This window comes from Balaenoptera borealis (genome assembly GCF_965194805.1).
Source record: "Balaenoptera borealis genome assembly, chromosome: 16".
NCBI lineage: Eukaryota > Metazoa > Chordata > Mammalia > Artiodactyla > Balaenopteridae > Balaenoptera > Balaenoptera borealis.
In genome coordinates, this window is record NC_138872.1 from 54,135,228 (window position 1) to 54,161,777 (window position 26,550).

General features: G+C 53.1%; 2 protein-coding genes across 11 annotated transcripts in view; one reads left to right on the top strand and one right to left on the bottom strand.

Moving 5' to 3' along the window:
* The window catches only part of PPL (periplakin), a 57,039-nt gene extending 39,498 nt beyond the window's left edge, over positions 1-17,541 (bottom strand). For 2 of the 6 annotated variants that reach the window (XM_082362048.1, XM_082362046.1), the window contains exon 1: positions 4,332-4,581. In XM_082362048.1, the coding sequence (XP_082218174.1) occupies positions 4,332-4,393 (62 nt within the window). In that variant the 5' untranslated portion in view covers positions 4,394-4,581. Of the gene's footprint in view, positions 1-4,331; positions 4,582-8,001; positions 8,117-17,451 lie in introns of those variants that run through there. The other 4 variants (XM_082362047.1, XM_082362051.1, XM_082362049.1 and 1 more) reach the window with 4 other exon arrangements.
* A 1,160-nt stretch (positions 17,542-18,701) lies between these two features.
* The window catches only part of SEC14L5 (SEC14 like lipid binding 5), a gene marked incomplete at its 3' end in the record, with an annotated part of 41,515 nt that continues 33,666 nt past the window's right edge, over positions 18,702-26,550 (top strand). For 3 of the 5 annotated variants that reach the window (XR_014236072.1, XM_082362241.1, XM_082362240.1), the window contains exon 1: positions 19,078-19,788. Coding sequence is in view for 4 of the 5 variants with exons in the window: in XM_082362241.1 (XP_082218367.1) it covers positions 19,573-19,788 (216 nt within the window). Of the gene's footprint in view, positions 18,970-19,076; positions 19,789-26,550 lie in introns of those variants that run through there. The other 2 variants (XM_082362242.1, XM_082362243.1) reach the window with 2 other exon arrangements.

Consider the following 26,550-nt stretch of genomic DNA (forward strand, 5'->3'; position numbering starts at 1 on the left):
CCTGCATTGGGAGCTCAGAGTCTTAACCACTGCGCCACCAGGGAAATCCCCCTCCATGTGTCTTCTTAAGCGGGGGTCCATGTGAATGCTGGGGTGAATGAATGAGAGTCAGCTGACCTCCTGCCCCACTTGGGCTGCAGCCTCCACAGCTGGAAGAAGACCAGCTGCCTGGGCACCTCTGGTCTTAGCACCAACCTCATCTTTAATAGCAGTGTGTGGTTACCAATATTGGCTGCCATGATTTACTGAGCACTCACTGTAAGCCCTGGTCTGGGGCTGGGCCCATCACATTCATTATCTTGCTTGATCCACTAGTGACCTCACCAGCTGGGTGTTCCTGCATCACTCCCATTTCACAGATGAGGAAACTGAGACTCAGAGGTGTTACCTGACCTGCCCAAGGTCACACAGCTTAGGAGAGACAGAGCTGGGGCTTCAACTCACACCTGGATGGCATCAAACTCTATGCTTTTAACCACCGAGAGGCTCAGGGTACCCCGGCTGGCTTCCAGGAGGACACGCACCTCTTTCACCAGCCTCCAAAGCCTTGGGCCCTGCCTCCCACATAGGGCACCCCCCCCCCATTAGGACTGGGCCATTCTTGCAGGACTGTGCCCAGGTGAGGTCAGGAAGCAAGGTGAGGCTGCTGGGTGCTTATTGGGGCCCAGGCCTGTGTGGAGGGGCAAAATTAGCCCCATTTTACAGATAGGGAAGCTGAAGCTCACAGTGAGGCCAAATTTCTTTGCCAAAATCAAACACAAGCAGAATTCAGTCTAACTCCAGAGCTGGAGCTAACCACTCCATTTCTCCTGATGACAGGGCAGACACCTCCCCAGGAAGTCCTCCCTGATAGCCCAGGTCTCCCCGTAACCCTGACAGCCCTCACTTCAGACCAGTCAGGGAGAACCAGAGCCATCGGGCTGGAGACCTCATCTGTCCAGCTCTACGTCTCCCCGCACCAGGCTCCCATCACCACCACAACACAGTCCTGTAACCACACTAGTAATTAAGCAAAATTCCATCAAGTGCAGAGAGACTGTCAATGTCTCTTCCACATCCACCCCCACCGCCCGGGAATGGTACCCCTGGAGTTGTGCAGTGCACTGCCTGTCCATCACAGCATCCAGCTCAATCCCAGACACATAGTAGGTGCCTATTCGAATTTATTCAATAGTTATAATCATCATAGCTGCCGTGGACTGAGGCTTCCTATAATTCTCAACCCTTCCCTGCATTATTTCATTTAATCCTCATGCCAACGATATCACCAGGCAGGTACTACTTTTATGCCCATTCTACAGGTGAGAAAACAGAGGCTCAGAGAGGCCAAGCAGCTCTCCCTAGGTCGCACAGCCGGGAAGCAGGGGCTGGCTGGAGCTGTACTCTCAGCCACAAAGCAGGGCGGTAGGACCAGGGCCCCTCGAGACCCTCCCTGCTAAGCTGGATACTATCCTCAGTGACCTGCACCATCAGGCCTGACCCTGTCATTAGTTCAGGTGTGCACACCAGTTCCCACACCTGTCATTAGGAACCAGGGCAATGAGAGCAGCTGAGTTCACACCCAGTTTCAGCTGCTAAAAGGCTGACAAACAGGGAGGGGTGGTTTTCTCCAAGGGGGCTCTCCATTCACTAATTTCTGTTCACTTGTGCAGTCCAAAGCCCGTGACTGCTGGGTGTGAAGGTCGCAAGTCCTGGTTCCTGGATCCCCTTTGCTGGGGACAGGGATGCTGACCCTCAGCCTGGGTAATTCCTATGTGCTGGGGGCATTCTCTCCGTTGTTACATGTGCTCCTCCCAGCAACCCTATGCAGAAGATATTAGCACCATCCCTGCTTTGCAGACGAGGAAACTGAGGCTCAGAGAGGTTTCTGCCCACAGCAGATGTAGCAGAGCTGGGACCAGAGGTGAGGAGCTCCTACCCTCCTCAATACTGAATCTCACTGGCAACCCCGCCCGCCTTCCCCCAGACAGAGGAGGAGGGCCCCAGAAAATTCAGGATGCAAGAATAACTTGGGGGTCAGCACCCTGTGACCAGCGACCACATCTTAGAGTTACAGGTACAGGGCTATGCACTGGGTAACACTCAAGAGATTCTTGTTGACAGAATTGGGCAAGAGGCAACCCCCCACCCCGCAATCTGGTCCATGAACTTGTCCCCACCAAGGGGAAGGGGCAGAGGGACATGCTGGGCTGGTACGACCATGGGCACCTGGCTCCTACCCAGGGCTGTGACTGTGCGAGGCCATGGGGGTGTGAAGGAAGAGTCTCTCACCCCATCTTGGGGAGAGAATCAGAAAGGCTTCCTGGAGAAAGAGATCTCTAAGCTGAGATCAGTCATTCAGCCAGGGGCAGAAGGTGGCTGCTTTGGGCCAGGAGTATTGAGAGGAGCAGGACCTGTGTCCTTGCCACCCTGAGTCCCCGAAGCTGTAAAGGATGGGAATTCCTTCCTTCTTTCCCTCTGCTGGGAAGGCCAAGACCCTCCCAGCTTGTCTGGATTCATTATAACTTTTGTTAGGTCCAAGCCCAGCCCTTGGGGAACTGGATGGATGGAGAGCTGGAGGAAGGGGGAGCTTGAGGGATGGGGGAGGCAGAGGGCAGGGCGAGGCTGGCCCATCTCCTGGTGTGTGGGTGTGTGCGTGTATGAAGGACTGGAGGGGCCCCAGTCTTGGTGGGGGGAGAACAGAATAGTCCTCCGTGCCTGGCACGGAGCATTTGATTGTGCAACGTCTGAAAGAACAGTTCAGGGACTGGACGGGACCCCAGCTGGGTTTGAGAGCCAGCTGGACTCAGCCACAGAGGAACAGCGTGCAGGGTCCTGCCCATTCCCTGTGGATGTGAAAGACCAGGGAGGCTTGTGTGTACGTGTATGTGTGTGGGGGGGGGGGCGGGAATCTTGGGAGGGGAGGGGAAGAAATGTCTCTGAGCTTGAAACAATGCAAAGGAGAGAGGGGGCAGTGGGGTCACAGGACAGGGGAGTTTCTGAAAGGACTGGAACTCAAAGAAATGGAAGGCCCACACTCCCCATGCCAGTGCCCAGGCCGCCTGCACCTGTCAGACAGGTCTGCCTGGACTGGACCACAGGGGCAGGGTGGGAGCCCAGGCCAGAGTGTCCTTGCTTTCATCTGGGGCCTGGGAAGGAGTGAGGGACTGCTTCCGGTGGAGGGGGTGTCTCAGGTGAGGGCACTTTGGCGTGGATACTCCCAGGCAGGTGGGCTATGCAATTGCTGAGCTCCCCACCTGCCTGAAGCCCCTTGTCGAGAGAAGTCTGGTAAAGGCTCCCTCCCAGCTAGGAGGCCCCGCCCCATTTTCCTTAGAGAGAGGACAAGGCAGGGTCTGATTCTGCCCCCACTCTCGATCTCAGCATCTCCAGTTATGAAGTGAATACACTAGGCTTAAAACCGACGTGGGCTGCCGTTTCAAAGCAAACACATTGAGACACGTTATTCCCTTCCCAGGCAGCCCTGAGAACCCGAGGCTTAGAGACGCCGCCAGTTTCGGGGCTTTGTGATTTCTCAGGGGGCAGCCACGCCCCCTGAGAAATCACGCAGGGAGAAGGCCCCATAGTCTCTCAGCCGATGCGCAGACCCCGGGGCGGGTGGTGGACAAGGGGTGCCTCAGCCCAGGTTCCCCCAACCCGACCCCACACCCACCGGTTCCCCTGGACCAGGTTCTGGAGCGCAGGATGGCAGGTGCTGGGAAGTGCTGCCACAGGTGGCACAACCCCACCAGGCGCCCCCCCCCCCACACGCCTGCCTGACGCCAGGAGCACCTGCGCGCTCTCCAAGAAGCACTGGTGAACGCCCGCCACTCAACGCCTCACGCTCCAGCTCAATTTCACGGCCCGGGTGCGCCCCTAGACGATGCTTCTTAGGTCCCCTGCGCACCCCACTCCCCGGCCTTGGGTGTAGCGTCCTCCAGAGGACACACCACTCTCCACCCTGGCGGTGCTTCCTGGCCCAGGAGGACCCTTGGCGCAAGGGCGACCCCGCAACACCGAGGTCCCCTGTACCTCCAGCTAAGTTCCTCGCCCTCTAAGCACCCAAGCCAGAACTCTCCGGTGCCAAAGAGCGTGTTTTCCCTCGGCTCCCCCAGCCCATCCGCATCCCCACCTTGGCGGTGCTTCCCAGCTCAAGGGTGGCCCCCGGGCCCCGCGTTCCCGCGAGTCGCACACTCCTGGCTGGGTTCCCAGCTGCCTGGGCCTCCCAGGGCAGTGCTTCCTGCGCAGCCCCCATCCCCCTCAGCCCTCGAGGCCCGGCTGTGCCCCCCACGCCCTGGGCGGCGCATACCGGCCCAGCGCGCCGCCAAGCGCGCTGCGCATGGGCGCCTCCTCACCTGCGGGTCCGAACCGTGGGGCTGTATTTGCCTTTGTTTCTCTTCCTGAAGAGCGAGTTCATGGTGGCGCTCGGGGTGGGCGGGTGGGACGTCGGGTCGCGGCGGCGGGCTGGGCACTGGGCTGCGGAGGCCCCGGCGCGCACCAAGGGGCGGGCAGCGGGCGCAGGTGAGCGAGAGCGGCGATAGTGGAGCCCCGAGTGCTGTGCGGCGGCGTCGCGCGGTCACTACTCGCGGGGGGCGGGGCGCTCGCAGGCCACGGGCTCTCCCGGCCGCTCCCAAGAAGGTGGTGCTTACCTTCCCGGAGGAGGGGCACCAGGTGGGCGGGGCTTCCAGGCTCGTGCGGCGCCGGGCCAGAGCGAGTGGGGCGTCCGCTCTGGACTGGGGGTGGGGACACCGGGTCTTGTCAGGACGCAGCCCACCGCCCAGCACGGACATTCGAGATGCTGGGCAGGCGGGCGGGGGCTCACTGGCCACTTTCCCGAGCGTGCTCATTACCCCTTCATCCCCCGACTCCGGGCCTGGCGCCCCCCTGACTGAGGGCCCCATCTGGCTCTCTGCTGCCCCTCTTGGGCATCAGCGCTCCCTTCTCGTTGGCTGAACCCAGGTGGGTGCCCACCTCCCAGGTGTGGCAGACACTGGATGGGTCTCTATGCCTCGGATAGCTAGCGAATTACATTCAGGTGGTAGCAGTGTCGATGGCAATTGAGAGAAGGGGGCTCTGGAGTGCGCCTGCCTGAGTTCAAATCCTGCCGCTACAGTCAGCTGACTCCTTGGCAAGGCTTCTTGCCGTTCCCAGCCTCAGTTTCCTTATTTGTCAAACAGTGATAACAACTGCCCCCATCCCATAGGAGGTTCCTGTAGTTAATTCACACAAAGCACTTGGCACAGCGCCGGAAGTGCCAAGTTAGACTCTGTGCCAGCACGAGTCCAGGTTAGACCGTGGCCCCGTTGCGCCCTGTGCCAGTAGAGAAGGCTGCAGTTAGCAGACAGTGAACTGAGTCTGGCGGTGAGCCAGAGTGGGGCCCTGGCAGTGGGGAGGGTTCAGCACCACTCTGGAGGGCGCTGGGGGTTCTGAGCCCAGCTGGGAAGGAGGAGCACACAGTCCCCCGGGAGATGCCAGAAGGCATCGGAGATAAGCTATGGCCAAAGGGCTCAAATGGGGAGCAATGAGGTCTGAGGGACAGGGAAAAAGGGGCCCCCACTGGGTATCCAGAGTCCTCAGGGCAGTCCCTTCCCCAGCTGTTTTTTATTTTAAAAATAAGGAGGTTGGTGGGGAAGTTGATGCCTACAGGCTTTTCCTGTCCCAGACCCCAGAGCATCTGAGAACAATGTCCTTTAGGCCACTAGTGTCCCTGCCACCAAAGGACTTCAGTTTTGAAGTGTTACAGAGACTTTAGGAAAACCTTATTCCTAAGGGGGCATCTGCAGATGGGCTTAAGCGGGTCTGTGGATCCTCCTACAGTTGCTTTCAAAATGTGTGTGTCCAAATGTGCATTTTTGGGGGGAGGGTCTATCTCTTTCAACGGGTTCATTCATTGACTCATTCAACAGACATGAACACTCTCCCAGCCTTGGCTGCCTGGTTCTGCTGCGTTGATGAGGAAAGGGAAAAACCAAAAAAACAGCAAAGAGCCTTTCTCTTAAGGGAGGGGGAACGACACATATTAATAATAATAGTAATAATAAACTGACGACCTCAAATTGTTAACTTTTCAAAAGGGTCTGGGGACCTAAAAAGGATAAAGGACCCTGGGGGGTGCCGCAGCTCAGGATCTCCAGGGGAGTTTGTAAAATGCAGATTCCAGGGCCTTGACACACCCCCCAGCTCCTGACTGGGGAGCGCAGGAAGGGTCCCAGGAATCTGAACTTTTAGCAAGTCCCCCTGGTGGTCCCTGGCCTCTTATGAGAAGCCAGGACTGAGGGATCCTGCCTGCAGCCCCCAACCTGCTCCGGTGGAGAACCCGGAACAGACCTTCCAGTCAAACCTAACCTTTCTTTCCCCTCTGAACTTGGCTCTGCCTGGCTCCTCTCTCAGACACCCCTCCTAGGCGGGGAGTTCCTCACAAGGCAGCTGAAGGCTTGAGCAATTCCCTCCATCCTGAAGGGGCTTCCCTTCCCAAGTCTGAGGTTAGGATGGGGCTTGGCAGGCACCTAGAGACTGCAAGTCCAGCCAGCCGACATTGGGAGCAGGTGTCAGGGAGGAGCCCAGGCTTCAGAGCACAGGTTGGGCAGGCGTAGGGACCTGGGGTCTACAGAAGCCTGAACTGTGGACAAAGCGTGCTCACCCAGGACCCCTTCCTGCACCCCAAGTGAGCCAAAGGGCTCAGGAAGGAACATTGTCCATCACCCTGCTTTATGGCACAGCCCTGCGTGGAAATCCTTTTCCTTCCTTCTCCTGATTACCTTTCCCTTGGAGGCTAAACCTACCTTAGGGAACGTTCATGGCAGTAGTGTTGCCAGGGAGGAGGCCCTGGAAACAACCTGCTGGCCACTGGGATCAGGGTCAGGTGGTTAAATAACCCAGGGCATATCTACACCGGGAAGACCATGCAGCTGGAAAAGAATGAGATGCCAGATATGTAGTCAGGCACCAGCAGCAAAGTGTGAGGGAGAAGCAGGGAATGTTGTGCATATACACACAGAAAACTTCTGGAAGGATCCACAACAAACTGTTAGCCATCAGCCCCCTCTGGAGAGAAATCTGAATTTTCATTATACGCTCTTTTATAGTATTTGGATTTTATTTTATTTTTTAAAATTTCCTTTGGATATTATTTTTATATGTGCTTAGATTGCTTTTCCAATGGCTTTTTTCAGCTACTCTTTAAAAACTCATTTCAAAATGACCCAAGCCTGGCATTCCCTCTTCCCAGAGCCTTCCCTGCCGCCCCCTCCCCTGCCCCCTCCCCACTTTGTGCCCCTCTGTCAGTGCCCACTCAGTACCACACTCTATGGTAATCGGACTTTCTGACTGGACTGAAAGATACTGGTTGATAAGGATTATGGAAGATATAACACTTGGGCAAAATAGAACCCATGCTGAGGAAAGAAGCCTCTCTACCTTCAAGTTGCTGATAGTCTAAGGCCAGAGACAAAGATACAACAACTACAAAGCCAGACTTCCCTGGTGGTCCAGTGGTTAAGAATCCGCCTTCCACCGCAGGGGACGTGGGTTCGATCCCTGGTCAGGGAACTAAGATCCCACATGCCGTGGGGCAACTAAGCCCACACGCCACAACTACAGAGCCTGCGCACTGCAACTACTGAGCCTGTGCACCGCAACGAAGGACCCTGCAGGCCGCAGCGAAGATCCCACATGCCGCAACTAAGACCCGATGCAGACAAATTAATTAATTAATCAATTAATTAATTAAAAAACAACAACAAAACCAACTGGGATGAGTCTGGGGAGAAGAGCCTTATCAGGGCTCTGAAGATGGGGAGGAGGGGGAGCAGCCTGGGGAGCCCTGGGGTGGAGTCCTCGCTCAGTCCTTTTCAGCTATGTGGACAGCTTGTGGGTAGGTCATTTTGTCTCTCTGAGCCTCAGTTTTCCTCATCTGTGGAATGGGCACAACTATAGCATCCACCTCCTAGGGTGAGATCCCATGTGTTAAGCACTTGGTATGCCCCCTGGCACTGAGTGAGGGCTCCACAAATGGGAGGGGATTACCTCTGCAGCTGGAGGCTCATGCTCGTGGGGTTGAGTGTCACAAGCAATTACAGGAACTCCAAAATGCGTCAGAACTCTCGACTTCAAACTTTCATATCTTCCTTCTCCACACCTCCTAGAAAAGTGAAATTTGGCTTTTGGGAGGGAACCTAAGTAGGGACCTTCAGGTTAGCAGGCTTGTAGCTCAGCTGCTGAGTGACAGCTGTGACACATGATTTAATGCCATTTCTTGTTTATTGAGGACCAACTCCGTGCCAGGCAACATGGCATGTGGCCAACATGCTTCAGCTGATTGACTCTCCCCAGGGACCCGTACCGGTGAAGCCTTCCCAGCCCTCCCCCACAGGAGGAAGCTCTCTTATCTCATGTTCAAGGGAAGAGCACTCAGAGGCCGCGTGCCCAGCTGGGCTGGTTCCTGGATTAGCCTGCTCTGGCCCCGCGCTCTCAGACCCCCACCCGCCTCCACCCTCCTGGGCTCGGGCATCGGGGCCAGGCTTCCGCTGACTAGGCTGGGCCCAGCCCAGGTGCTTCAGGGAGAATTAGCAGATTTAGGGAGGAATTTGAGTTGTGCTGCACCATCCCTCCTCCCTCCAGTCTCTAAAATCTGGTTTCTGAGCTGGTGCTGCTGTGTATGTGTGTGTGTGTGCACGTGTGTACACACGTGTGCACGCTGCTCTGTGGGCAGGCCGGATGGGGTGGGAGCTGTGATCTGGCCCTGTGAATCCTCCTCTGGGCAGATGGGATTTGTTTGCTTCCACGGAGCCCTCTTATGCCAAGTGACTCATCTGCTCTGCCTGTGCCGTGGGGTGGGGTCTCGGGGAGTGTTTGCTTTCCTGCGGTTTACGTGATGGTTAACCTCACGGAGATGGTACCTGTAGGGCCATCCTGTTCCCTGGCAACCAGGCTATCCTTGGCCCCTGAACTCTGTCCCCTCCCTACAGCTGGGCCAGGCTGCCAGCTCCCAGGAGGCCACCACCTTCTGAAGGGTCACCCACACCCTCCCTATTTGCTGTCATTGTTTCCCCAGCAGCTGGAGAGGTGCTCACTCACTCCCTGGCTGGCTCGGGTGTTTCTGTGAACCAGTTTGAAACAAGAAGGGCAGCATTGCCCCAGTCCTGGAGAGAGGGGTGTGCAGGACCAGAGGCCTGCTCCTTACCACAGAGCCTTCTCCTCCCCGGGGCGGAGGCCCAGCCCATTCTCCTGGAGACAGTCATTCTCCCATCTCCAGTGGTATGGCCTCACCCCAATCTGGGGAGCATTTAAAAATGCAGATTCCAGGGTCCATCTTCTGAGATTACAGGTGGGTGGGTCTTGGTAGAGCCCAGGAATCTGCATGTTAACAAACACCTAGTCCCTGGGATGCTGAAGCATGTGGGTTTCTGGGCCACCGTGAGAAACACAGCTGTGAACAGAAAGAGATGCAGCACATGCTCAGGCCCTGGTCTATACCTGCCTGGGAAGAACCCACAGGCTGTAGCTTGAGGCCAACCTCTGTTTGAATCCTGGCTCTGCCATACATCCAGCTGTGTGACCTTGGGTAGGTGGCTTAACCTCTCTGAACCGGGTTTCCCCATCTGTAAAATGGGGATGAGCCAGTGCTCGGTGATGTGTGCAGAGCACCTGGCATGGAGGTCCCTCTCCTCCCTGCCCTCCAAGGGGACAGGAGTGGGCAGGCCCAGCTTCACCCTGTGTTCTGTAACATGTATTTACTTTTCTTGCAAAACAATGCAGGGGATGGAAAATCATGTTGGCCCTCCAGCCCACGTGGGCTGACTCACACTCAGCCCCGGTCTGGGGGCCTGGTGAGCTCCCCACAGCCCCCCTGGGACCAGAGGGGAGGCTGGGCCCTGGCAGCAGGGACAGGAGAGGGTCCGTGGTGAGTCACCCACTTGGCCTGCCCCTGAGTCATCCCCCAAGAATGTGCCTCAGGCCCCCACCGGCGCAGGGCCCCTGGAAGGCTGCCCCAGCCTGGCCACCTCGTCACTGCCTGCCAGGCAGCCCCACTCAGCTGCTCCCCAAGGGAGCCGCTGCTCAGATGACCTTCCTGCTGGCCCTCTCTGGATGCAGGTGTGCACCTGTACACCTGTGTCTGCTGTCAAAGTATTCAAACAGCTCCCGACCAGTGGTTGAATAGGGGCTACGCTGAGCCCCCAGTGGTCCTGCCCACCCTGGCCCTTGCCCCAGGACCCAGCCACTGAGGGGTTAACCCTCTGCTCAGCAGGGGAACTCTTGCACCTGGCCTCACCCACAGGCTGGCATCCACTCTGGCCCAGCCAGACTGCCCCATCATCGCATCTTGCAGATCCAGGCTTCATCTTGAACCCTGGGTGGCTTTCCAGCACAACCTACTCCACATCTCTGGATACCTCATTTCAAGCCCATCCCTGGGCCTCTCAGATCAAGCTGTGAGGGCCACCCAGTGAGGAGGTAGGTCACGCTGTCAGGCAGAGAGTGGAGCTGGGTGGGGCCACGGGGCCAGACAGGCTCTGCCAGGCCTGGGAGCCTCGCAGGACAGGTTACCCAACCCAACCCCAAAACTCCCCTCCCCACGACCAAGCCTACTTCCTCCTGCCCTGCCTGCCAGGGCTCATGCTGCCCGGACCGGTGGGGCTACATTTCTGGGGCCAGTGTGTTACAGCCCCTGGGAATGGCCCAGGTCAGGAGGTCAGGACCCCATTCCCTCCTGCGCCTGGGGGCCTGAGTATTGGCCAGGCCAGGCCACAGGGGAGAGAATATGAAATCAAGTCAGGTTTTAGCTTGAAGCCAACCTGGATTTGAATCCTGGCTCTGCCATGCGCCCAGCTGTGTGATCTTAGGCAGGGGGCTTAACCTCGCTGAACCTCAATTTCTCCATCTGTAAAATGGGGAAGAGCCAGGGAGCTAAGATGTCAAATCCCAGCTTCTTCATTTCCTAGCTGTGTGACCCTGGGGAAATGTCTTCAACTCTCTGAACTTGGGTTTCTCCATCTGCAAAATGGGGACTCTCTGGCACCTGCTCCATAGAGTCTTAATAGGATTCAGTGAAGTAAGACACGTAACAATGACAGATAATAACAACTTCTGTTGAGCGTTTAATATATGCCAGGCCCTGTGCTAAGTGCTTGGCTCAGAGGGTCGGCACTGTGTTTTCTAGCTTCATTGAGGTGTGATGGACGTACAACAGAGTGTGTATATTTAAAGTGTACCATCTGATGAGTTTTGACACAAGTACACAATGGTGAAACCATCGCCACAACAAAGATGACAAACTGGCCCTCTTCCTCTCCCCATTTTTCAGATGTGGAAACTGAAGCTCCAAGGCATTCAATGCCTGCTCAGGAAGGTCAGGAGGGGCCTCAGGATTTAAACCCTGTGGTCTGAGCCAGCACCCTTGTCTCCACCTCCACCACCATTCAGCAGGTGCCAGGCACAGAGTAGGTGCCCAGTGTCATGTTGAATGAATGAATGAATGAGTGAATGAGAGGGTCACTGCACCATGGTCCTGGGGAAGATCCCCAGAGGAGGACCAACCAAGGGCTAGTAGGTCCTGAGTCAGGACCATGGTGGAAGAGAAGGGAGTCATTCATCCATTCGTCCAATATTTATTGAGCACCTACTATGTAACAAGTCCTGCTCTAGGCACTCAGGATACAAGTGGAATACAATGGACACATGTTCCTGCCTTCAGGGAGTTGGTGGCAGAGGATTGGGGTGGGGGACGGTGTAAGTATGAGGTCCCTGGTGGATGATGGCACCTCTCCCATGTCCCCAAGGATGGAGCACCCCAGGCAAAGTCACAGACTGGGGGTCCCGGGGATACTGTGAGGAAAGTGTCCAGACCCCAGGCTGAGGCTGGTTGGAGCCTCTCACTGGAGGCAGGCAGGGACCCCAGGCTCCCTCCTCCTTCTCCTCCCTCCTGAGCATCACTGATGTTTCCATGGGAATCAGGTTTCCCTGTCCCGAGGGGAGGATCTTGACCTCTTGCCCCCAAAGTGCCTCCCACATGTTCACCCATCCATTTATGGAGCACCTACTGTATACCCCGTCCTGGGGATACAGCAGCTAACAAGATACAGCCTGTATACCCCATTCTGGGAAGAGAAAGGGATAGAAAAGCAAGCCAACAACCACATTTAAATAAATGAAATGACTTAAATGCCCATCCACGGGGCAGTGGCAGATGAACGATGAAAGCATCAGGCTCTGGAAAGGCGGATGGGGGTCAGGAAGGCGGGGGTCCATAGGCCTTGCAGGAAAGGAAGTCTAGGCTGTAGTCAGTGAACCAGTAGGTGCTGTGTTTTTGCCATTTGTGATTTAAACTAGAGCTGCCCCTATGTCCGAGAGTTTGCCTGTCTACCCCAGTTTGGACCTGCCCGGGCCCTTTGTCCACTCTCTCTGCTGAGGTCAAACATTCCTGCCCTGGACCCAGGAGGCCCAGTCACCACAGGCTGCCCTCCCGGGCCATTCTCTGGTCACTGGCTCAGTCTTAATCCCTCACCGGGGCTCAGGCCTCGGAACCGATGAGTCAACACAAGCCGGCTCTGGACAAACACCCCTCCTCCTGGCCCTGGGGTCCCTACTCCACACCCACCCAGTTCATCCTCTTCCCAAGAAAGGGCCCAGCCTCTGCTGGTCCAGGGATGACTCGGAGCAGCCCCGGCCAAAGGAACTTCCTGCAATGCTGGAAATATTCTGTATTTTAAGGGAGGCACGAGCCACATGGAGCTATTGAGCACTTGGAACGTGGCTTGTGCAACTGGATGTTTAATTTTGTTGTTTATATTTTTTTATTTACATGAATATATGACATGTTCATATCCATTTAATGAATTTAAATAGCTGCCTTTGGGACTTCCCTGGCAGTCCAGTGGTTAGGAATCTGCACTTCCATTGCAAGGGGCGTGGGTTTGATCCCTGGTTGGGGAATTAAGATCCCGCATGCTGTGCAGTGTGGCCAAATAAATAAATAACTAGCTGCCTGTGACTGGTGACTGTCACATTGGGTGGCCCCAGGCAGAGGGGAGAAGTGGATGGCCTGGAACTCTGGCCTCTCCTCAAAGCAGGGGCAGCTTGGGGTAGGGGCTGGTTGGGCAGCTAGGGCCTCAGGGACTGAGCTGTGGGGGTCACTTGGGGTCTGCTGAAGAGGCCAAGTTTAGCTTTTGGAGCCTGAGGCTGTCTGCCCCTAGCCCCTTGGTCTGACCCAGCTTGGGGGGCAGAATCATGACCCGAGCTGACCTCTTGATGTTGGAGTACCGTCTCCAGCACCATGGGCCAGCCTCCTTCATCCCTCCCAGACCTCTGACTCAACGCAATCGCAGCCCTACCTCTCCCTCTGCTCGTCCCTACTCCCTGGTGCTGTTCTGACTTGGATGGGGGGCTGGCATAACATCTAATCTGCTGAAAGGCAAGAGCGACACTCCTCCTTTCAACCTAGAGGAGTCAGAGGCCACAGTGGTCCTGGCCCAGGTCCCCCTGAACACAGAGCTTGGGTGCAGGGGCTTTGCTTTTGGAAGTGACCCTCAGGCACAGGAGCAGGGACATGGGGGAGAGCACCCCAGGAGAGGCAAATCAACCCAGGGTACAGTCGCAAGCTGGGCCCTGCAGTGGGCTGATGGTGGTCCCCCAAAGACAACAAGACCAAGTCCTAACCCCCTGCAACATGGGAATGTGAACTTATTTGGAAAAAGGGTCTTTACAGATGTAATTAAACTAAGGATCTCAAGATGAGATCATCCTGGATTTACCATGGGCCCTGCATCCAATGACAGGAGTCCTTATAATAGAAAGGCAGAGGGAGACTGGAGACAGAGACACATCAGCAGAGAAGGCCATGGGATGCCCGACTTAGGCAGAGATTAGAGAGATGTGGCTTGAAGAAGGAGGAAGGGGCCACAAGCCAAGGAACACAGGCTCCAGAAGCTGGAAAAGGCAAGGAAACGGATTCTCCCCTCAGAGCCTCCAGAAGGAGCACATCCCTGCCAACACCTTGATCGTAGCCCAGCGTGACTGATTTCAGGTTCTGACCTCCAGAATTGTAAGATAATACATTTGTGTTGTTTTTTAAGCCACTAAAGAGTGTGCTGATCTGTTACAGCAGCAGTGGGAAATTCATACATGGGGTCTCTTCTTCCCTTCCCCACAGGGGACTTTATCTGCCACCATCATGGTGACTCTGGGCCAAAGGAAGGTCATGGGCGGAGGTGGGAGAGTAGGGGGTCGGGGAGTGGGTGTCTCCTTCCTCTTCCATCTCAACGCCAAGCTCTCAACAGAGTCTTGTGGGAGATGGACCCTCTCTCCAAGCTGGCACTATTTACCACTATTTTGTTTCAGACTTTTCCAATGTGATTTTTTTTATTATTGTGATCAAATATACATAACATAAAATTTACCATTTTAACCATATTTAAGTGCAAGTTCAGTGGCATTAAATACACTCACACTGCTGTGCAACCATCACCACTATCCATCTCCACAACTTTCTCATCTTGCAAAACTGAAACTCTGCACCCATTAAACATTAACTCCTCACTCCCCCTCTCCGTGCCCTGGCAACCACCCTTCTACTTTCTGTCTCTGTGAACTTGACAACTCTAGGTATCACATATAAATGGGATCATATAATATTTGTCCTTTTGTGTCTGGCTTCTTTCACTGAGCATAATGTCTTCAAGGTTCATCCATGAACCTTTCCTTCCTTTTTTAAGGCTGAATAATTTCCGCATTATCCCCATTTTATAGGAGGGGACACTGCAGCCACATACACTGCAGGGACACAGGAAGGTAACAGAGCCAGAACTCACACCCAGGCCAACCTGACTCCAGCACCCAGCGCTCACCACTCTGCCACCCAGCCCCCTCCCTAGCTCCCTGCTGACTCCCCTGGGGTATCCTACCTTCCTTTCACTTCCTCCCCTCCTCGCTGAGAGCTCCTGGGGCTCAGAGGCTTTACTCGCCTTTGGACCCCAACTCCACATGTAGCGCTTGCTGTAATCCCAAAGCGTGTATGGAAGTGACTGGACTTGGGGGTGGGCTGGGGGTTGAGGTGGGTGGGGCCTGGCTGTGTGGCCCTCTGGGTGAGGCTCCCCTGGACTCAGCCTCCGCTCAGTTAAAGTTGCCCAATGACCAGGACAACCACACAGAGTTGTGCAGGCTACAACCTGTACACCTGTACATGGCCACCCTGCCAATGACCCTGATGGCCCTGGAAGGTCCCCAATCTAGGAGGTCTCTGCGCTCTGCTCTTGGGAGGAGGAAGAAGGAACAGGGAAAAAAAAAAAAAAGAAGGAACAGGATTAGGAGCAGCCCGGGACAAATGAGATGTGATGCAGAAAGCAGACTGAGGGTTGCTGGAGCTGGGGGGAGGGAGGAAGGAGGAGTGACTGCTTGATGGGTACTGGTTTTCTTTTCGGGTGATGAAAATGTTCTGGAACTAGATAGCAGTGATGGATGCAAAGCCCTGTGAATGTACTAAAAGCCACTGAATTGTACACTTGAAAATGGTTAAAATTTGTAATTTTTATGTTATGTATGTTTTATCATAATAAAAAAATGTCCCATTCTCTCCAGCTTCAGCACCCTCCCAGGGCCTTTATGTATTCTAGGGCCCAGATCAAGGGCCACTTGTGTCCCCACAAGGGTCTGGACTCTGGACCCTCTCACTCCCCACCAGCTCCCCTGCCCCCTTCCCGCAGTGTCACATTGAGCTTTCTGAGGACATTTCCCTGCAGGATGCCTTCTGGGGGCATCTGTGTTTGGATCGGGCCCAGTGTTTTACTCAAATAAATGCATTACTGATGGTTGAGTTTCCTGTGGCAGTGGCCCACCTGTGGGAAGATATTCAAACATGCGAGGTGGTTTCTGGAGTCTTCAAAACCCACCATACCAAAAGGCAGCTGTGGCTCGGTCATTCTCACAGGGCAAGAAGGAAGCGGCAGATAGAGGCTGAACGTCTTGCCCCTGAGACTGACTTCATGCCTCCAGTGTTCCCATCGAATCAGCCCATTCTTTTGGTACCTCCTCAGTCCCGAACCAGGATGCCTGGATATCTTTGCAGCTCAGGCTGGGAAATAACATCTTCTGGGTACTTCCGCTGCAGCCCTGGGGCAAGAAGTCCTGGGTTTGAGTTCCTTACTAGCTGTGTGACCTAGGGCAAGTTACTCAACCTCCCTGTGCCTTAGTTTCCTTGTCTTTAAAACGAGGATTAACAGTTTTGGCCTTAAAAGGTTTTTTGCTTTGTTTGTTTTAATTTAGGTATAGTTATATAACATAAAATTAACCATTTTAATGTGTACAATTTAGTGTTATTTAGCGCATTCGCAGTGTTGTGCAACCACCAACTCTGTGGAGTGCAAAAACATTTTCATCACTACAGGGGTTATTTTTGAGGATTAAATGTGTGAATGTTTGTAAAGCCTTCGAACTGTGCCTGATACAGCACGTGCCAAGTAAGTGCTCAATAAACTGTAGGAGCGATTGATAGGAAAACGGAATAGGAAGCACGTGGCATGTGGTGCTCTTACTAATTCGCTTCCCTTGGCTGGAGGAGGAGGGAGTTAGGCTCTCACTCCCTTCTAGGCCCCATTTTCCACTTTGAGCTCTCTGTACCCACGCAGCGGTCGCACCCCTTCCCCCCCACCCAGTGGCCTCCTCACCGGTTGCGGGCAGGGGCGGCGCTGATGGTAGCCAGGAGACCTGGAGCCTCCCCGCAGTCTCAGGGCCTCTCCTCTGCTCCTCGTGACTTTTCTTGCCCCCAACCCCTGCATCTCCCACGCCAGCTCCTACTCCCCAAAGCTGCCACCTTCTGTGGCCAAGGAGACACGGGTGGGGTGGCCAGGATGATTCAGCCTGGGTGGAAGAGAATAATAGGAGCGTGAGCACGCCCACAACTGGGAGGAGCTCTTGCGAGCGGACCTCCCCCACTTATGAGCGCACCAGCTCCCTCCCCAGGGCTGGCATTTACTCCAAACATCCTGGGATCCCCAGGCGCTAGGAATGACCTCCAAGATCCCCCCACACTGCCAGGCCTGTCCACTTAGAAGAACCACTTGGGGAGCTTGTTAAACAAGCACGTTCCCAGGCTCTTCGAGCAGTGCACGGGACTCTGCATTTCAACATGCACCCTGCTGAGGGAAGTCTTAGGAGCTGGAGAGTTTGGGATAGATTGCTCCGCCCCACCTTTCCAGGTGTAAACATCCCAATTTGTGGTTACTTTGTGCCAACTCAATGCCTTTCGTGCTGTAACAACAGCCAACAGTGTCGCGTCCTGCACTGACGCCCAGGAGGAGCATGAGTTTCCCTGATGAAACCCGGGTCCAGCTATACATCCCGGACTCCCATGTTGCGCGACAATTCCCCTTGGTGGCGACCCCAGGAGCCATGGACTGTCGTTTGCTGCCACCTTGTGGCAGGGATGGGAACCGTGCGCTCCATTTCAATTCTTGATAACCTTAAGAAAACGCACTGAGTACTTACCGTGTGCCATGTCCCCAGTAAGATCCTGCGAACGTGGGGCAGATGAATAAGACAGACATGGTCTCTTGCCCTTGCGGAGCTCACAGTCTCCTGGGTCAGACCTACAAATAAATAAAATGAATGAATAAATAAGGTGATTACAGAGTGTGACACACGCTAGGAAGGAAGCAAACAGGCTGGTTATCACAAGGTGCAACGATATATTTGCTAAGCAGAGCGCTGTCTGTCTCCCTGTACACAGTCTCCCTGCCCAGAACTGTGGGCCACGCAAGGGCAGGCAGCTTGTCTGACTCTCTCTTGCAGATGGGTGAAGTCACACAGTGCTGGCACATAGTAGGTGCTTAGTAAATGTCAAGTGAATGAATACACGGATGACAAGGCTGTCCAGAGCCAGCTTCTTGGCTCCTCCAGGACAAACAGATGCGGAGAGGGAAGGGAGGGCTATGGAAGGAAGGCTGGGTCCCCGGGATCCTGGGAGGGCCGGGAGGGTTTACGTGTGAGCTAAAATGAGAAGGATGGGAAATCGTCACCCTCCCGGGGAAGCCCCAGTCCACCCTGTTTTAAATTGTACCCTCACTCCGCTCGCTTCTTGAATCCCTTCCCTGGTTATTTTTTCACCTTGGTATTTTCCCCCATCTCACATAGTACTATATATTTGCCTTATTTATTTAATGTCTGTCTCCCCCACTGAAATGTAAACTCTACGAGGGCAAGGATTTTTTACCTGTTCTGTTCACTGATGACTCTCCAGCGCCTAGAAAGGCCTGACACTTAGCAGGAGCTCTGTAAATGCAAGCATGTGAGTGAAAGATGCACGTTGGCGGCTTAGGGCAGGGCCAAAAGGGCTCTGGGGCGTAGCCAGTGGAGGGAGCAGACTCAGAGCCCAGGCGGAGGGGGTTGACCCGAGTTAGGGAAGGGGGCCAAACGTGAACTGTACTAGGGCCAGCAGGGCTGGGCGGGGCAAGGGTTCGCCTGGGAGCAGAGCTACACTGGGGTTGGAGCCTTGGGGCGGGGTCTTCCTGGGGCTGAGCCACCCCCGAGGCTGCGTGCTTTAGGGGCGGGACCCTATGGAAGCGTGGCGGGCATGAGGAGTGGCCAGTCTGGAGAAAGGGCCGGGGTGGGGGCGTGGTCAAACAAGGATGCATAAAATGAAGGGAGGGGCTAAGGCTGGGTGGGGCCAGTCTGGGGCGGGGCCTGTCCAGAGGGTAAATCTGGGCGGGGCCGGGGCTGAGCGGAGTGGGAGGGCGGGGGCGGGGCCAGGCCAGGGCGGGATCTCCGCTGTCCTGGGTCCTGGAGCGCTCCCCCCTCCCGCAGGCCCCTCCCTGACCGGCCCGGACGCAGGGTGTGCAGGTCAGGACGCCCCACGCTCGGCGATCGCCGGCCCGGACTGCAGGGTCCAGCGATCGCGGTTGCGCCCCGCCCCGGTGCTGCGCTCTGGGCCAGTCGGCCGCGGGGGATCCCGGCGGGCTCAGCTCCGTGCTGCCGCGGGGCTGCGTCCCGGAGACTCCGAGGGCTAGGGTGAGCGGGGCTTCGGGGGGCCTGTGCGTGCATGCATGTGGGCGCATGCATCAGTGTGTGTGCGTGTGTGTGCACCTCTATGCGCATCCGGGGAGCTATGTGCGAGCATGGAGTTGAGTAGGTGCGCGCTCCAGGGAGCTGGGCTTGTGTGCAAAGTTGAGGGCGTGTGCAAGGGCGGTCCCGTGTGGGAGGGGAGTCGTGCATGTGTGCGCGTGTGTGGCAGAGACAGTGCGTGTGAAGTTTGGTGAAGACTGTGTGCGTATGTTAGGGTGTCTTGGAGGAAAATGGGAGGGCAGGTGCAATGATTCTTGGGGGGACTGCAGGGTCGGGACGCCCATGGTAAGCTGTGGGGTGCAGTGGGTGAATGAATTGTGGGAGTGTAAGAATTGCGAATGTGTGTGTTTCCAGGTGGGTGGCTTTATGGGGTTTTCCAGGGGCCCTCAGCACGAGGATGGAGGAACGTTTGGGGGTACTGATTGCTCCTGAGGAGCGAGTGTGGTCCGGGGCATTGAGTAATGGACAGGGCAAGTGTTTGGGGCATGGCCCAAAGTAATTTGGGGATCACATCGGCCTCTTTGCTTTGAGGGCTGGGGAGATGTGCAGATGGGGCCAAAGGGATGGGCCTGCCCCTTGCTGGGGTGCAGTGGGCAGGGTTCCTGCTTCCCGTGCAGGGAGCTGCTCCCTCACCAGATGCCCTCACCCAGGCTCTGTGCCCATTCCTGCCTGGCTGGCTTCCGCTGGTGGTCCTGCGAGAACATGGTGCAGAAGTACCAGTCTCCTGTCTGCGTCTACAAGTACCCATTTGAGTTGGTCATGGCGGTGAGTGACCCCTGACCCTAGGGCCCCTTGTGTAACAGTTGGAGGGAAACAAGAGGTCAGCTATGATGGGAGGGAGACGGAGACCCTCGGATCCCCAGATCAGAAGGAATTAATGAGCTACTCCACTAACCTGGTGGGTCCAGCTTCTAACCAGGCCATCCCACCTTTCCCCACAACTTCTAGAACGCTTGCCCACTGACCCAAACACAAGGTCTTTCTTTCTTTTCCTTACTGAAGCTTATCTGTTTGCATCTTGGTCTCCTTTGTCAGAAAACAAGGCTATCAAGGGCCGAGCTGTTTGCTGGCTGTCGTTTTGTGTACTGTTAGTAATAATAATAATAATGGTACATATTCTAATGAGGATGATGACAGCAGCCATTCACTGAGGGTTTGCTAAATTTACATACGTTGTTTTGTTTAATTCCCAGAAGCTCTTATTATTCTCATTTTACCTGCATTAAACCAAAGCTTGGACAGGTGAAGGAATGGCCTTAAGTTCTGTGGCCAGGAAGAGGTAGAGCCGGGCTTGGATCTGCACGGTGGGCGGGGGTGGGGGTGGGGGTGGGGATTCCAGGACCACAACGCCCCCCATGTCCTCCCTCTGCTCACACGCCCCCCCCTCCCCTTCAAGGAAGCTGAGACCAGGGGGAGAGGGGGCGCGAGTGGGCAGGAAGGGTCTGGGAGCAGTTGTCTAACTATGCAACATAGAACTGTCTCCCAGGCCCTCCTGGATCAATGGTCTGTGCACTGTGGGGCAGGTGTGGGGGACAGGCAGACGTGGGTTTCCTTCTTGGTGCCAATCACTCTGCCTCTCAGAGCTTTCCTCCCCAGTAAAACAGAAGCAATGCTATGGGGCTGTGGTGAGGAGTGAATGAAATAGTGCCTGGTGCCTCTGGCTCAGTGCCTGGCACACAGTAGGTGCTCACTAAATGCAGCTGTCCCTGTTATTACACCACATGGTGTTTTAAATGATTGTACTGAAAGTGTAAGAAACACCAAAATCCACCCCCATCGTCCTCATCCCACCCTTGGTTGCTTAATCCCAGCCTACTATCCGAGGACTTTCATATCAGTTGACGGCTCTGTGTGTGTGTCCTCCCCTAACCTATTCTATGAATCTACCTACATATGTGTTTATAGTCACGTAAAAGATGAAAAAGCATCATTGCAGTAATCCATACATGTCGTGCTGTAATGTGTAGATGGTTCCAGGTCAGGAAAGAAGCAGGAGCAGGCCTGGGCTTGTATTGACAAGCTGGGTGACCTTGGGCAAGTTACTTAACCTCTCTGAGCCTGCACTTTCCATCTCTAAAATGAGGATTACATGGTTTCCAAATCTGGGGTTCTGCTGTGGATTGAGTCAACACATGTAAAGCTCCCGGTACAAGGTCTGGCACAGACCAAATGCTATTACTGTTATTGTTACTGTTATTGTGTTGTTGTCTGTGGCTGTGTGACTTTCCTTCATTTGTAATGGGGGTGGGACACCCCAGAGACCTAGGGATGTGCAGTCAGAAGTGCTGTGTCCCTGCCGTTGCCTGGCTGTGCTCTGACTGTGTGTCTTTAGAAAGTCACTGAATTTCTCTGAGCCCCCATTTCTTCCTTTGTGAAATAGGACTGGTTATATGCATCTCATAAGGTTGTAATTAGGATTGAAGGTGATTAGAGTGCATGTGTGGTGGGGGGTGGGGAGGGGAGGTGGCCAGCACAGGGCCTGGTCCATACTTAGTGGACAATAAATGGCAGCTAAATATAAATAGTCATCCTCTGTCTAAGGCTCCAGACAGCTCACATAGTCTGACCCTAGGACTCATTCATTCATTCATTCACTCAATAGAAGAGAGACACTGTCCCCACTTTTCTGGGATAACCTATGGCCCAGAGAGCCATGAAGCCAAGAAGCTGAGACAAACGACTATAGAATGGAAAACTAGCAAATTTCTATTATTGCATGGGCTTAATAAATGTAAATTTAATTTAGTATGTTTAGGATTCTCAAAAAAATATTTACAATCATTGCATTTTAAAATAAAAATGCCTGCTAAGACTTAAGACTTAGCACTTAAGACTGTATTAATAGGACTGTTGGAATATGTGAAGTGTATTTTGTCAGCTTTGAGTTCCATAATTGACTCAGTTTACTCCCCTAGCTGTTAACAATCTCTAGGGGTTGATGGATAAATGCTTGTGGGTACAACAGGAAACAAAAGTTTTCAGATATTTATTATCTGTATTGTACTAATTTGTCATTTGTATTTTTCAAATACTATGTCACCTTATCTCCATACAGTCCTTGTTGGTGAAAGGGCCCCAAACTGCCCCAACATTGTCGACAAAGCCGCTTTGCCAACTGTTTACAAAACAGCATTGTCCCCAGAATAGCTGCATAACTCAACATAACTTGCTCGCTGTGTGGGCACAAAAGGGTTTTTCTGCACTTAATGTCGGTCTTTGTTTCTCAGCTAAACACTTGCCCTCAGTTTGGGTCAGATGCCAGGGAAGTTTCGGATGAACTCAGCTATTTTGACCATATCCGAGTGACCAGACAAGCTGGCCTTTTGGTTTTTCTGTTTAACAAAACTGACTTGAGAATCAAAGCATCCCTTCACTTCTTCAGAAATCCACCAAACCACTGAAGTTCACAAACCACTGAAACTGGGTTTGTGGAATTGGTTATAAAATAGTACTAAGGCAACCTTTCTAGAGCCAGCTTAAATTTTTTTAAAAATGATTTCTCTCTTTCATTTCAAAAATGTAACTAATCCACTGAATGGGTATCTCTCTCCTTGGGCCAAATTCCTTGACATGAATTCTGTTTCTGAAGGATGGAATTCTAGGGACCTTTGCTTTCTCCTTTCTTGATAGTATTCTGTATTATTGGGTTCAAAACAATGAGCTTGTATTATCTTGGTAAGCAGAGGAATACAATTAAGACAATGGAGGCAGCTGCCTATCCAGGGTTGGAGAGAATCCCTTGTCCCTTTGAATGTGGGGTCCCCGAAGGTGGGGGGTCTTTGTGGAGATCCCAGTATGTAGAGCACAAAGACCATGTTTTGGACTGTGGACTGTGGTTACTTAAGCCCTGAAGGCCACTCTCTGGTCAGCCTACAGCCCATTGTGAATGATTTCCAGCTCATCTGGGCTCTTCTCCTGAATGGGTGGAGGTTACAAGCCAGACCCTCCAGGCCGGGTCCCTGCTCCAATTTCTTAGCTGTGAAATGGAGATAATAAAGGCCGCTGCTCCTCAGAGAGCTGAAGTGAGGATTAAGTGAAGGGACATGTGTACCCAGACAGAGCCTGGCACGTTGTTTAATGCTCATGAAATATCCCTTAAGTGTATTATTATCATTTACTGTTTTAACAGCTTTTTTGAGCTATAACTCACCTACCATACAATTCACCCATTTAAAGGGTCCAAATCAAAGGTCTTTAGTATATTCATAGAGTTGTGCAACCATCACCACTGTCAGTTTTAGAACATTTTCATCACCCCAGAAAGAAACCCCATACCCTTTAATCATTATCTCCTAAACTTCCCCATCCCGCCTGGCCCTTGACAACCACTAATCTACTCTCTGTCTATGGTTTTGCCTATTTTGGACACTTCATATAAATGAAATCATACACTATGTGGCCTTTTGTGACTGACTTCCCTCACTTAGCATAATATTTTCAAGGTTCATCCAGGTTGTAGAATCTATCAGTATTTCAACCCTTTTTGTGGCTGAATAATATCCACATTATGTGGATAGACCACATTTGTTTATCCATTCACAAGCCTATGGACATTTAGATTGTTTCAAATTTGGGGCTATTATGAATAACGTTGCTGTGAACACTGATGCACAAGTTTTTGTGTGGACCTATTCCTTCCAAAGAAACCCCTGCTGTGAATGGTGGTTATTATTTAGAATATTTAGGCAGATTCTATTTTAAATTTTATTTAACAAACATGTACACAGCACCTACTAGTTTTGAGTTCATTCAAATATTAACTCATGTGCTTCTCAGAACTACCCCATGAGCTAGGTTTGGTGGGTAGCCCCATTTTACAGTTGAGGAGACTGAGGCACAGAAAGGATGAATGGATTATCCAAGGCCACACAGCGAACACATGGCAGGTGTGGACTTAACTGCAGGCAGTTTGGCTCCAGAGTTTACATCTCCAACCATGAGCCCTGCTGTTTCTCAGGGCTGAGGATCTGAAGTTATTGGGGTGGCCTCTGGGCCGAGTAAGCCATCCCATGGGGCAGTTACCATCAGGATTGTGTCTGGAATGTCCACACCCCATCAGAACCCTACAAAGGAGAGCAGAGCCAAAACCTACAGTCCCTGGCTTCTTGGAGGGCAGCTGATCACAACAGCCCAGAAAGGTTTAATGAACACTCTGTGTGCCCACCCCCTCAGGCCAGCTCAGAGGCAAGTACTTTAATAGCAGCCTCAGCTGCAGCAGAAGAGGAAACTGAGGCTTAGAGAGGTTAAGGAGACTGTCCCTGTGTCAGTGTACTTGTTTGCTAAGGCCACGTAACAAAGCATCGCACCTGGGTGGCTTAGAACAACGGAGATGTATTGCCTCCCAGTCCTCGAGGCCAGAAGTCCAAGATCCAGGTGTCAGCAGGGTCGTGTTCCCTCTGAAGGTGCTTGGGAAGGATCTGCTCCAGCCTTCTCTCCTGGCTTCTGGAGCTCCTTGGCTTGTGGCGGCATAACTCCAACTTTCACATGGTATGTTCCCTGTGTGTGTGCACCTCTATGTTCAGATTTCTTTTGTTTTGTTTTGTTTTGTTTTGTTCTCTTTGACCACGCCTCGCAGCTAGTAGGAGCCTAGTTCCCTGACCAAGGACTGAACCTGGGCCCTCAGCAGTGAGAGTGCAAAGTCCTAACCTCTGGACCACCAGCGAATTCCCTAAATTTCCCCTTTTTACAAGGACAGCAGTCATCCTGGATTTATAAGGACACCCTAATGACCTCATTTTAACTTGATTACCTATATAAAGACTATTTCTAAATGAGGCCACATTCTGATGTACCCAGGGTTAGATATCCAACATAGCTTTTTTGGGGGACACGATTCAGCCCATAACTCTCAGTCAGTGGCATCATTAGTAAATGGCAGAGATTTTAATTTAGGGAATCTGACCCCATAGCCTGAGCTCACAGCCAGACATTCTGGATTCTGTCTCTGACGTTCAGTAAACCTCTGTGTGCCAGTGGCTGAGGTGGCTTCAGAAATGACCTGGCTGCCTCTTGTCCGTCCACTGCCCAGGGGTCCCTGTGGGGCTCAAAGCCCTGTGGTTTCAGGTCATCTCAGATTCTGCAAACCTAAAGGAGGAAGACGGCACGGAGTAGAATTTCCTAAGCAATAGGCTGGCTGTTCATCCGGAGGAACGGTTATAGAGGTGAGGGCTGTTGGTGCAATTAAGTGGTAAAATATTTAAAGACCTGGACTTTGTATTGATGAACAGCTTGTAATTTAGCAGATGGGTTATTAATAAGGAGCAGCCTCTGAAGGTAAATCCTTGCAGCCCAGACCAGCTGCAGGCAGTTAAAGTTGGAATCGTTGTTATGGATGTAGTTTTAATAAAGCAGCTGGGGCCTTATTTAAATGAGTTTAAATTAGTTCCCTGGAGCCTGTCATCTGATCCTGTTGCTAACAGATTAAGGGAAGCAACATTTTCCACCCTGGATTTCTTACAGGGCCCTGACGGGCTCTGATCTGGGCTGGGAGAACGGAGGTGATCCACTTCCCAGCAAAGTAATCTGATTTCAGAGGGCCCTGAAATCAACTTTAGGCCCTCATTCATTAGTTTATGCATGTGTTAATTCTTGCACGTATGCATTCCACAAATATTTATTGAGTTTCCACTGTGTGCCAAGCACCGTGCCAGGTTGCAGGGGCTACAGACTAGGTGATTCTTAGCACTTTTTGAAATGCATCATTATTCTGTTAATTTGCTTGCCTACTTGTTTATATGGAATTTGCTTGTTTATTTGTTTATATGGGTCTTTTTCATTACATTAAGCTTCAGAAAGGGGGAGACCTGGTCTGTCTTGTTCTCGTTCTGTCTTGACCTGGTTCTCCTGACATGATCCCTTCCTGCCCTCATAGAGCTTGCAGTGTGTGTGTGTGTGTGTGTGTGTGTGTGTGTGTGTGTGTGTGTTGTGAGACAGAGAGAGAGAGAGTCCAGGCAATGCCATGTAGCAGGATTTGTAATTGGGGCAGAACTTGTTTCTTTGAAGAAATGAATGTGGCTTAGTTGGGCCCCTGTGATTTAGAAAGTGGCTGGCGGGGTCAGTTCATTTCTTCAAGGACTTTGGGAGCTTGGGAAGGTGTGGAAAGTGGATTGGAGGGGGGATTTCCATCCCAGAGGTGGGGAGAGCTTGGGGAAGCAGAGTTAACCAAGGCCGGGTGCATTCCTGAGACACTTAGAAAACCTAAAATAGCATTTCGGAACTTCCCTGGTGGCGCAGTGGTTAAGAATCTGCCTGCCAATGCAGGGGACACGGGTTCGAGCCCTGGTCCGGGGAGATCGCACATGCCTCGGAGCAACTAAGCCCATGTGCCACAACTACTGAGCCTGTGAGCCACAACTACTGAGCCCGTGTGCCACAACTACTGAAGTCCACGCACCTAGAGCACGTGCTCCTGCAACAAGAGAAGCCACCGCAATGAGAAGTCCGCGCACTGCAATGAAGAGTAGCCCCTGCTCGCCGCTGTCTAGACCCAATGCAGCCATAAATAAATAAATAAATAAATATATAAAT